Raw genomic sequence first — 13,073 nt, 5'->3', positions numbered from 1 at the left:
CCACAGTCGTGATGCAATTGTCGAAGAACGCCGTAGTTCAAACAAACACCGCGATGGCAGCCGGATTGTTTTCAGATACATTGGAGGTGAACGACGGACGATCTGAACAACACAGATGTGTAGCGAGACTTTGGGCCGTCCGAGATGAGGAAAAAGACAAAGCGGCAGATGACCGGAACGGTGAGGAACGACGTAGTGTAACGTGCTATACGAACATAACAAGGCTGCTGACGGAGAGAGGCATCCGCCGCACACAGAAACACACCATGTATAGCCAATGTATAGAACTTCTAAATGGACCCTCCAACATCTATTGTACACTTGTATTCCCATGACCATGTCATCCTTGTACTCATTGTGTCTTTAAGGTGGGAGGGAACCAATGTGAACACGGAAAGTGCATGCATGAGTCACCAGTGACTAAACCCAGGATCCTGCTGTGATGCAAACAGACTCGGGTTGAATTAGAAGCCAGAAGGCCAGGCTTTTAATATGTCCTTGAACTCAATAGTTTCTCCATCACTTTATAGTTTACCACATCCATCAAATTCTAAGTAGGCAAATGTTACACACACATATAGCTAACATACAATGGGATCCTCTGTGAGTATCTCCAATACAGCAAAAGTTACTGAAATCCATTTGAATTAACTCCGTCATTTGCTACAGCCATTACATTACACTTTTGGCAAGTTGAGTTGAGTTACCTCTGCCTCACATGATTTGTTTTGTATTGTAGTTTTTCAGATTGTTTAAAGTGACCTTTGTTGACAATACATAATGTAATAAAGAGCAGGGATGTCACGAGGAAAGAAAGAAAGATTCGGCTAGGACCTAATGATTTAAATAAGGGCTGTGCACAATGTGCTTGTTTACTAGAAATTTCATATTTTAAAATCTTATCATGTACTCAAACAGAGTTTTAGAATGACATTCCTACTGTGTCATGATTTGTTTTTACTGTGTTCACAATGATGTACCTACACACCAACACAGACTCACACACCAACACAGACTCTACCGTGATGACAAAGCTTCCTCGCCTGTAGCAGCTCAACATGACTGAATAAGACAGGATGTGCAGCAAATGTACCAAACTGCATGTACAGTATACGTATATTTTCGAAATAAAATTTGGACAGACTGAAAATGTATGTTTTTCATTCAGCCAGGACTCGTGACCGTGCAACAACAGTTTCCTGCTGCATGGTCTGCTTTGACTGAATGTCAGCATGAGTCACACTGCTCAGCCTCGCTGCATTATCTTCTGCAGCGATGGACTCCAACATCTGTTGGTGCATCATCATCATCATCATCATCATCATCTACCACAACACATCAGCTCTGTATGACTCAAGTGAGCTGAGTGCTTTTGTTTTTGAAATGCAGACACATTTTGTTGAATGGCTAGCCATGTTTTACCAAAGAACCAGAGCCATAACTAAAGCTTTGCTGTACCACATTTACATTTAAATGGATCTAATGAAAACAAACTATTAGCATTCACCACCACCACCAGAGACGGGGTCATGTTTCTGTCCAAGTTGTACAGAAATTATTTCATGCATTCTGTTGTCAGACACTGGAAATAAATTGATAAATTTTGATTCAGTATTCGTAAAACAAAAACAAAAAAAGCTGTGACAGTTCTGTCTTTTTGTAATTCAAATGAGAAACAGGCTATTACGGATGCAAATGAATACAGCTAAATTAATGCAAATCCCCAAAAGCTCTTGAATGGCGGGGTGAGTAAATATATATATATATATATGTGTTAGACTCTACGTGGTACAAAACTAGTTGTTTTTAGTTGTCACTCATTTCATTATTTTGACAGAATAAAGTAGAATTATACTAAAATGTTGCAATACTAATTTATGTTGTTTTTACACAAATAAATAGACTTTTGTTTCATTAAAATGACTTTACTAAAGAAAAGATCAACGTCTACCAGCAGCACTCAGCTCCATGTTGATTTGACGAGCACTGACAGTTAATACTCTCTCTACACTGCACTGCTCTCCATCCATCAACTGTGATCATCAATAGCTGTTCATAAAGGGAGGGGGGAAAATGAGTGACTGTAGTTTCAGTTTCAGAAATACAGAAGTTGTCAAGAGTATAACTCACGGTGCAGTAAAAGCTCCCCGCTCTCTCCGGTCATGTTGCAGCGTGCTATCCTGTGAAACAGTGTGTGCTGTGGGAGGACCAGATGCCTGGTGGCTAGCAAACAGTGAGCCTAATCCTCAGACATAGAGGCCGCCTGTTCCCTTCAATGCAGACAATGACCTTACACCCCGCATAGCTGATTTCTAATTCAGCCCTCCTCTGGGTAATGTGCTTAACACAGCCAGCAGTCCTTTCCAACTCTCCCTTTAATGAACAAAACTCCACTTCTCTGCCGTAAAGTGGTTCAACGACTCTCCAAAACTGGCATCCAAATCTCCACCCCTCCTCCCTCTAATATCTGCACAGCCTGCTTCTCACACCGGAGTAGTGTTTTTATCATGCTCTGTGCAAGTTTAGTGTCAGGCATTAAGAACTTGACAGTGACTACCAGTTATGGAACAGTCCATTCACTGAGCTGCTTTAAAGAAGGCAGCTGGCACAGTATTTAAAGCACATAGCTTGCGTGTTAAAGTCATTATGAGCCCTGCCTAGTGCATGTGTACATGTGTCTAATACAATACATCCATGCTGGGAAGCTCCACTGGGAAGGTGATTCCATTCCCAAGCCTCTGTGAGATACTAAACTGTCCCACACTGCCAAGACAGTGTTTAGGTGCAACTGAACATCAACCCCATGGTACGAGTTGAATTTAATTTAATTGGTCAAACAAACACAGGACTTTCAACTAGGAGACCGCTGTTGGTGTGAAACTAAAAGCAACGTTGACTTATTTTGTTACGTCAGTGGTCAGTCACGTGACTCATTAGTATTGTCAGTCCATTGACGCCCAGTACAGACTGCGGGCACCTCAGGAGCGCGTGGCGACTGCGTGATTCACGCGTCGGTTGTTCACACCAGCTGTTTCTGCTGCTGCTGCTGTCAGCCTTTTCTTTCTACATAGAGGTTGCCTTTCATAACGGCCATTTCATTTCATTATAAATGTCATTTTTATTTGTTTTAGACAGAAAAAGTTTAGGGAGCATGTGCTCATTTGCAAATAATAGTAATAATCCACCATTAAAACCCTTACGTTATTCATTCATGGAGCTCTGCAAGTCACTGCATGTTCTACAACACTGTCCTGCACATATTTCAGAATAAAAGCCTTGCTTCAAAAAATTAAGGAATTCTGTCCACAGAAAAAACACTTGAGGGCTTTTATTCTGAAATTAAAAGCAGGAAGTGTTGATTTAAAAACAAATCTTTACTATTTTCATGTCTGTAACATTTTCGACAGATATAGACATTGAAATTGTAGTAATGTTGCTGATATGATGATATATATATTCATATTTAATTCCTTATGGCTAGAACAACCTGACACACACATTGGTGAGCTCATCTCATATTAATCTTCAGGTTCCCAGCGTTCAGATGATGTTCACCACTTCTATGTGACATCTATTGTTGACCTGCCATCTCCCCCTAAAGACCCCCTGCATCCCCCTAAAAAAAGACAAAAACGGGTCTGTTGTGGGCCTCAGAGGGTTAATGTTAAAGGTGCAATCAGTAACATTTCTTATAATAATATTAAAAAAAAGTCATGTAAAATATGGCTAAAAAAAAGGAAAAAAAGAAAGTCATATAACAGGATGACATGTGCTTGCTAAAAATTTGTAATCATGTAATTATACTTTAACAGTGGAAGTATCTGTTAAGCCTCCAGCATTAACTGTTAATCCATAAGCTTTATCATAAAATACAATAACAAAATCCCAATCTGGTGAGTATTTTTGGCAGCAGTATTGTGATGGCATGAATTCTGCTCTTCGGCATGACACACACATGAATACTGCCGGGCTGCAGAGTTTGTTATTACTGTTTGTGCACCAAACGGCAGCCACAGAGTTCGGTTAAAAAGGAAAAAAGTCTGAATCTGTTGAATATGGGACAAGATCTGACAAAGTTTAACACTGGGGTAGGCAGTTTTCTTTTTAGCGTCAAAGTCCATAATAACAAGGGCTGTCAAACAATTAAAATATTCAATCGCGATTAATCACCATCCATGATTAATTGCACATTTTTTATCAGTTCAAAATGAACCTTAAAGGGAGATTTGTCTAGTATTTAATACTGTTATCAACATGGGGGTGGACAAATATGCTGCTTTATGCAAATGTACCTGCATGTGATTATCATAAAGTGGGCATGTCTGTAAAGGGGAGACTCGTGGGTACCCATAGAACCCATTTACATTCACATATCTGGAGGTCAGAGGTCAAGGGACCCCTTTGAAAATGGACATGACAGTTTTTCCTTGCCAAAATTTAGTTTGAAGCGTTATTTAACGTCCTTCACGACAAGCTAGTATGACATGGTTGGTACCGATGGATTCTTTAGGTTTTCTAGATTCACACGATACCAGTATCTTTACTCTAGCTTTAAAACTGAGCATTGCGTTGACAGCATTAATAATAACCTTACAGCATATTGTAATTCAAGTGGTAGATCAGGGTAGGCAGCTCTCCCCTCTCTGTGCTGAGCCGCTCCCACCAGTCGAGCACGGGCACGTGCACGCGTTTCATACAGTAACCTGAACGAGTGCTAGTCATTCATTTCAAACATCGTCCTTCACACGGTAACACGTACGGCATTCACAATGTCACCTGCTGTAAGTCAAAGTAAATATCAAAAGTAAAAGTACTCATGTAGAAAGGCCCCGTCAGAGTGTCATAAATTATTGATACATTAACCTGTTAGCAGCATTTTAATGTTGGAGTGATGGAGGCTGCGCTACTTTACTATAAACTACTTTTCTAGCACTACCTTTTTTTTTAATTTTATTTAAGGTTAAAGGAATACATACATACAAGGGACATAAAGACAGCAGCAACAACATGCAGTATTTAAAAAAAACATATTAAATATGTATATTATGTAAACATATTTACATCCCTTTAAATTACCTTTATCAACATTATTTATTTATTAATATTTGTTTAACTCCAATCTTCACCCTGACTCAAAGTATCCCACCCACGTTCAAAAACGATATTCCTATTCATAAACGTTCAGTGTTTAATTGCTGTCTTTTTGTAGCTTTTAATATATATGCTTTCCCCATCATGATGATGACGTTGTTCAGGTCTTTTCTTTCTTCATCGTCATCATCATAAAGGACAACTATAGAAATTTGATTTGTAAACTGAGATCCACTTTTCAACTTTAATCCAAAATAATGCAACTTTAATACCAAAATAAATGAATGTCTGACTCCTCTTCCTCCTCACAGAATCTACATTTGTCACATTGTTGGATGCCCCATTTTTAGTTTTTTGCATTTTCTTAGTAGTCAAGTATTTGTAGATTAGTTTTAGTTGTAAAACTCTAATGGAGACATCAAAAGAAGTTGTGTAAATACATGCAAATACTTTCCCCCCCATGGGATACATTTGTCTAACAAATCTTCCCATTTTGACTGAAAAGCTGCTGCAGGCATGTTTGTTTTTAAGATGCATGTATAACTGATATAATTTCTTGTTTATCTTTCTCTTATTCATCTATGTTGTATCCTTAATGTAGGAGCAACATGCCATTTGTTTGGTACATGATAGCTTCCTTTTCCAGATCTGAGGTATAGCTGTCGGTGTACCTCTTGTACTTCATTACAGTATGTGAGTAAATGTACTTCATTACTTTCCACCAGTGACAGTAACAACATCAAACACTAGAACATCAAGTCATTTCAAAAATGTATTTTTCCCCCTGTGTTATTACTGTAGACTATATTTGGTTTCAGAATTAAAGCTCATTTATTGTAATGCTCTGATAGTTAACGTACATTGTGCAGTTCATCGCAAATTTCCATTACTGTCATAATCATTTGAAGGCATTCTCTCTGGTCACATCACTTCTGTTGGCTTTCAAGTACTCGCCAGCGACTGTTTGCATGCTGCTCTCGCGCCTTTCTCTGGTTTCCTAAGCAACTCTACGGAGGATCTGAGGAGATTTGCGTCCTTTCTTTCGCGACTTTACTGGTAGCTTCCTTTAACGAGCACACAATTCCACTTACACAAAGCATTGTGAATACACACACACACACTGTCACAAAGCTGATCTTTTTTCCTTCATCCTTACATAATAACAGGTGGGTGGAGTGGGCATGGGGCTCACAGTGATGGCTCCTAGCTGTGCTTCTTTGGGGAGCGATTTATTCCAGCTGCATCCCCTCCCTAACAGCTAGCCCTCCTCCACAGTGACGAAGGTGCCAGCTAATCCTTCTATCTCCCAACACACACACACACGCACACAGGCGACCAATTATTGGTAATACATCACTGCTCACTCCTCTGGCTCTCAACTCCCTCAAGGAAATAACACTGTCAGATCTGTGATGTTAAAATGAGAAGAATCCATGCAGGGATGCAGTTTTGTACCAAACTCTCACAATTTAGACAGGAAATGAATATATATAATATAATAAATAATATAAATGATAACTGCAGTGTTTGGCTGAGTGTCCATCTGGTGTTTCTCTCTGAGCGTCTTTTTTCAGAGCGCTCCAACTTCTTTGTGCGGCCGCTCGGAGAGCTTCTAGTTATAAAATCTCTGAACTTTTCAGAGCGTCCTGCCGGCCTTTCTGCCAGAGAAAAACGCTGTACGGACACTCTGCCTTACAGACTCACACTTCACCGACAATGAGATGAACTTTAAGTCTTCACAGTTTTTTCCTGCCTCAGGGGAAGAGCTTGTAGTTGGTGGTGACAGACATGACAGCAGTAGATAATGGCAAAATAGAAATTCTTCAAATGCTCTCAGACAGTCACAGGTTAGAGACCAGACGAATATCAGCTCCCTTGTTCAGATGTGAAGGCCGTTGTAAAAAATATAACATTGTCGTATTAACCTGAAGCGCCTACCCAAACTAAAACGTGCTCATGCGACCTGTGACTAGAGGTTACCGGCAATCCTGAAATTTGTCCAGCAATTTTACTGCTAATGAAAAGAGAAAAACACCGATGGAAAGCTGAAGATCTTGACGTTCTTACACTGTATTGGTTGTTATTCTATCATGAAAGCAAGGGGGTGAAGTTTGACCCTGAAGTGACCATGCTCCTTTCATTTGGTTTTCGCCATTGAAAAATGTGCCCATTATTTCACACACCATAGAGTCCAGAGTTCACATCATGTGTGCTTCACTTGGAGAACAGCAGCATCACCACTGGAGACCAAAATGTGAATGTTGAACGCAAAGGAGAATCTGAATTTACTGCAGCAAAGGAGCATTGTATAGTGGGTGGATAACTCCACACAGGGTTAACAGTGAGAGGAGGATTCAAATGAATGACTGCAAGAGGAAGTTAACACTTTAAGCTCCGATTCACCCTATTCTTTTGCATTTCATTATAAAATATAAACTCAGTCTCTGTAAGGGAGAAGTTGGGTGGAGATATGCCAGATTTCTTTGATGGTTCTAAAGATTATCTTTGCAGATATTCTTGTGTTGTGATGTATGTCAAGAGTGTTTTTTACATCCCCCGATCGGCGAGGGAGTCCATCCTGACCGCACCGATTTCTAAACGCAAATATTAAACATGTTCAATCAATTTTTGGAAATTTTCAGTCCCGCTAATTCTTCCTGCTCGTCGTCCGATATGTTTGTTCATACTAAAGTCCCGTTTGATCGCGAGAGATTTTGCTTATTGCTCAAGAGAAACTCATTTTTGAGTCGGGACTCTTGTTGTTCATGAATGAATCTGTTAGTGTGCGCTGTGTTGTTTTGGCCAGATTGTTGCTCTCCACACACTACTGGAACCAAACTGTTAAATCGAACATGTTGTTATGTGTGGGCTCTTTCACATTTTCAACATCTGCTAAAAATCTTTTAGTGTGGGCCAGCCTTAAAAAAAACACATGAAAATGTGTTGCAACATGTCTGAACTTTGTCCAAGACACATCCAGCACTTTGCTCGGAGCATCTCCATGGAAACAAGTACCAGTAAACTCTGAAATAACACTGAGACTGGACACCGGCACACTGCAGGAGAGAGACGACACTGAAATCCACTTCTGAGAAAACATGAAAACACAGAACCAAAGCTTTGGGCTTAAAATGGAGCTGCAGTGTTTTGCTCCAAACATGTCAACTGATTTTATGAAAAACATACAGCCACAACAATAGTAACCTACAAACTGAATATTGACTAATAACAATGCATATTCCAAGAGCACAAGAATGTAGCTCGGGAGCCAAATTAAAAAACAATATATTAATAAAATCAATCAATCTATAAAGAAAAAGCAGACCCATAAGTGATGCACCTAAATACAGGACCAGTAAACAGACAATGAAACCTCTGAAGTTCACAAAAGGAAATAGGATACACACCCATCAGCCATAACATTATGACCACCTGCCTAATATTGAGGAGGTCCCCCTTTTGCCGCCAAAACCGCCCTGACCCGTGGAGGCATGGACTCCACTAGACCTCTGAAGGCATTCTGTGGTATCTGGCACCAAGCCGTCAGTAGCAGATCCTTTAAGTCCTGTAAGTTGCGAGGTGGGGGGGTCTCCGTGGATCGGACTCGTTTGTCCAGCACATCCCACAGATGCTCGATTGGATTGAGATCTGGAGAATTTGGAGGCCGAGTCAACACCTCCGACTCGTCGCCATCCACATGATGTAAAAGAAAACGTGATTCATCAGACCGGGCCACCTTCTTCCATCGCTCCGTGGTCCAGTTCTGATGCTCATTGTAGGTGCTTTTGGCGGCGGACACGGGTCAGTGTGGTCACCCTGACGGTCTGAGGCTATGCAGCCCCATACGCAACAAACTGCTCCTCACTGTGTGTTCTGACACCTTTCTATCGGAACCAGCATTAACTTTTTCAGCAGTTTGAGCTCCACTTCTATTGGATCTGACCCCGTCGCCGGTTCACCAGTTTTCCTTCCTTGGACCACTTTTGGTAGGTCCTGACCACTGAAGACCGGGAACATCCCACAAGAGCTGCAGTTCTGGAGATGCTCTGACCCGGTCGTCTAGCCAGCACAATGTGGCCCTTGTTGTCAAAGTCACTCACATCCTTACGCTGGCCCATTTTATCTGCTTCCAACACAAAGTTAAAAATGTTCACTTGCTGCCTAATATATCTCCCCCCACCCCCCCACTGCCAGGTGCCATGGTAACGAGATAATCCATGTTATTCACTTACAAAATGATTCAAACATTTCACAGCTTCATTCATTGCAACTTTACTGTTTATACTAACCTAATTTAAGCATTTAAAGGAAAATTCCAGTTTATTACTTTTGGCCATCATCTCTCTTGGTTGTGATAACATAGTGCAGAGATATGGAAACATGGCAACATCACTACGGGGAAAGAGAAGAGTGGTAACATGAACAGACAACCAGTCTGTAAACAGTTTGTCCACATTATCTAAACACCTTTATTCAGAAGTAAAACTTAAAGTGAGCGTTCCCATAATGTCCTTAACAGTCTCTCATTGCACAGGAAGACTGTCTGTGTGCACTGCTACAGGGGCGAGGAACTGTGATGGATGTTAAGACCGGACGGTTTGGGTAATCATTTTACTGTTCAGCATCATTTCCTACTCCAATATAAACTTGAGAAGTGTCTGATTGTCTGTGTGTTTGTTCCATTAGACATCTTTTTAGTGATGTTGACATGTAATAATCATATCATGCAAAACTCCCACTACTCTCCAGTGACATCTGCCTCTGGAACCAACTGATCTGAGACTGAAGGCTTCAAGTGTCGGATCCTTACACTTCGTTTTACTCTCACATCAGTCAAAACTCCCTCTCACAAGTTGAGCCCTCCTGAAAGCAGCACAGCAGGAAAAAAGACGTTCTTTTTTAATATTTTCAGCATGTTTTAACAACACTGTGCTCATTTTGCATCCCCCTGCTGATGAACAATGCACTGCAGATAAACACAGATATCACTGACTGAGGAATAAGCTCATGGCAGATATTGGGAACCAAATGGGATTTAGCAGTGTAACTGCATTAGACGAACAGTAATTGATGAATCATAACCCACAGCTCCATGTTAATTCCATGCCTACTCACCGCCCCAAAGCATGATGGGAGGATGAAAAACCAGAATATATACGGTAGCTCTTATGCGTGTGTGGCTGCAATTTCCTGTGAGGTCAGCCGTGACGCGGAGGTGAAGCGCAGCGTTTTGCAGCAGGGTCAGCTAAGTGTGTGGGTGTCTTAATGACCTCACAAGTGTGGGAGGAATAACTCAGCTGACAGCACCAACTATAATAAAGTACTGAGATCTGCATCGTTACACCAGCTGCACAACGTCTAGGATTACATAACAAAGAGTATTCACATCATACGACTTAAAACGCCACGTCTGCGTCACACCATCATTAGTAAACGCTGCTGCAGAGTCTGCTGCGGTTTCAGCAATGTGCACACACTACCCCTGATCTGGACACCTCTGGATGATTTAGCTAAAGAAAAGAGGGTTTTGGTCTTTCTTCAATCAGTCTTAACAAAAGCAGGATGTCATGGTGTTTAGCTGTTTTAGTTTGAAAGTCCTCTCCTCTTGTATCTCGTCTTATTTTACTTCATGCCTTTGTTTGTTTCCCACATGTGTGATTGTCTGCCCCGCCCTTAGAAGTTTCACCTGTCCCTCATTATCTCCCTCCTTTCTTTGGGTGCTTAGGCTGCAGTCCAAAAGTAAAAAGAAATGACGTCCTTATGTCTTTTCCTAACCACTTTTCCTTGACCTGGATGGAAAACGTCATGAGGTCAAGGAAAGATGTGAAGGAGAATTCAGAAGGACTTATAGGAAAAGACAACCATGACGTTCAGAGAATCCGACTTCACTTACACTATAGGCTCCGTAATTATGCTGCAACGCCAGCGGATGTTGACGTAGGTCTGCCGTGGTGAAGCTACAATGTTCTGAAGATGGACTACAAAAGGCTCTGCTTCCCCCCCGTGCGTTGTTAAACAGCTCTTTCAGTGACAGACTGCTTCACCAGTGGTGTGTTAAAGAGAGATACCACAGGTCCTTCTGCTGCTGGAACACTTTACATCAACATATAATAAAGGATTATCTGACCTAACGTGGACGACCGGTGAGAAATATCACTTCATTACCGAGGCTTGAGGTGAAATAAAAAAGTTATAACCTACAGGCTACCACAAAGTTTATATGATGAATACTGAGTTATTGTTTGAGTTATGGAGAAGGAGTAGAACCATTTAATGTAGATTTCTTCCTCCTCCTTATCAGACGTAATATTTATTGATGTTGATTATTTGTTAGCTATATTTTTACTGTTCATTTTATTTGTTATTCTACTTATTTGTTGCTTGTTTGAAATAAATAAATCTAATTAAGTGAAATGGAACTGAAACATGAATCCCAATTAGTATATGACTGTATGAAAATATTATGCAAGATAAACATATCGTTTGTTTTCATGAATTGCAGAATGGTGCGTCGCTTTAAAAGTTGCGGATGACACTATCTCCTTTCCTTTGGTGAAGGATGCTTCAGTGTATCCTCTGCTAAAGGAGATAAGAAAGGAAGCATTGGAGCACCTTTCCTCAGCATTTAGAGGAGTCAAACAGCTCTCATCACGGCTGCTACTGAGATACTTACGGGTCATTTTACTCCGTTAGGAACCTTCCTAAGAGAAAAATACTTTTCGACCGCAGCCTTCGTCTCTGTGCTGTCCCTTATGTTTTGTCGGTTCGTCTTCGTCTTCGTCTTCATCGCTGTCTGGAGTTTTGCTACATAGGTTCGTTACCTCTTTTGCCTGTTACCGGCCTGTGACTGTAAGCTCATGCTTAAATTAAGGTATGAAAGAAAGAAGATTTAGTATGTCCCAATACATAGTATGTCAAATGCAGTATTGCCAAAAATACCAGGATGTCCTAATACATCCAGTATTTTGCAGTATGCAAGCCAGCATGCTTTTCTAGCTGACCCACAATCCTCTGCGCAGCGGATATATTAGCAAGAGGATCAAAGTTCAAGGCGGAGTTATGACGAAGTCCCGATTGTATGCATACTGCATGCAACAGTATGTACTTTGTAAGGGCAGCTGCAGTATAAAGTAAGTGTGATTTGGAATGCAGCCATTGGACTCACAAGTCTCCCTGTCTTGTCTTCACTTGGATCTGTCCCACTGCTCCCTGCAGCACCAACCCTGACACAGGATGTGGAGCAGTGGAGCTGGATGTAAAGCCAGTCTTCTGGCTCCCTCTACTGGAGCCCCAACTTCACCTACAAATACTGTACAGTCCACCTATACTGTATATATTCCACACATCCACATTACTCCATCTCAACTTCATATCAAACTCAAGTGAAGATGTTGGATACAGCAGAAGACAAGTGGATAAATACACCAGAGATATTGTGTTGTGTGGGCACAGGTATGAAGGCTTGACATTTCAACAGCCTACTTCATTTTTAGCATTTAGTTACTGCAGCAACACATCTCCTCATCCAGTCGTTACTATGGCAATCGCACCTGGTATACTTAATGAACACTAGAATAGATCCAACATCTTTTTTTATGGGTAGGGCGACATTTCTGTTGTACACAGAAGCTCAAAGCTTTTAGGGCTGAAATCAATACCAGAGTACAAATACTTTCCAATATGTACCGTAACACCAGAGGCCTTCCACCCCCAGCCTATAGAGCCTATAGAGTCTATAGAGTCTATAGAGTCTATAGAGTCTATAGAGTCTATAGAGTCCTGAGTGGAGATGTAGGTTTATAGGGGGGGGTTTGGTTGGTGACGAAACCTGCCTCCACATCAGCTGATAGCAAAATCCAATTGCAAAAGCTGGATTTCAACCAGTAGAGGACAGTATCTATGCATATTTACAACACAATAATTAAAATACTTTGCACTAGAGCAGGGGTCAGCAACCTGCGGCTCCGGAGCCACATGCGGCT

The 13,073-nt window shown here is 41.1% G+C and overlaps 1 protein-coding gene across 19 annotated transcripts in view; it reads right to left on the bottom strand.

Moving 5' to 3' along the window:
• Nucleotides 1-13,073, bottom strand: part of dlg2 (discs, large homolog 2 (Drosophila)) — a 160,706-nt gene that overhangs the window by 131,865 nt on the left and 15,768 nt on the right. Inside the window, exon 1 of one of the 19 annotated variants that reach the window (XM_074610314.1) lies at nt 2,131-2,335. The exons of the other annotated variants lie outside the window; for them this stretch is intronic. Coding sequence (XP_074466415.1) covers nt 2,131-2,164 — 34 coding nt within the window. The 5' untranslated portion in view covers nt 2,165-2,335. Of the gene's footprint in view, nt 1-2,130; nt 2,336-13,073 lie in introns of those variants that run through there. 19 annotated transcript variants of the gene reach the window in all.

The sequence above is a fragment of the Sebastes fasciatus genome, chromosome 16 (genome assembly GCF_043250625.1).
Source record: "Sebastes fasciatus isolate fSebFas1 chromosome 16, fSebFas1.pri, whole genome shotgun sequence".
Classification (NCBI taxonomy): domain Eukaryota; kingdom Metazoa; phylum Chordata; class Actinopteri; order Perciformes; family Sebastidae; genus Sebastes; species Sebastes fasciatus.
This window is presented reverse-complemented; position numbering and strand designations above follow the sequence as displayed.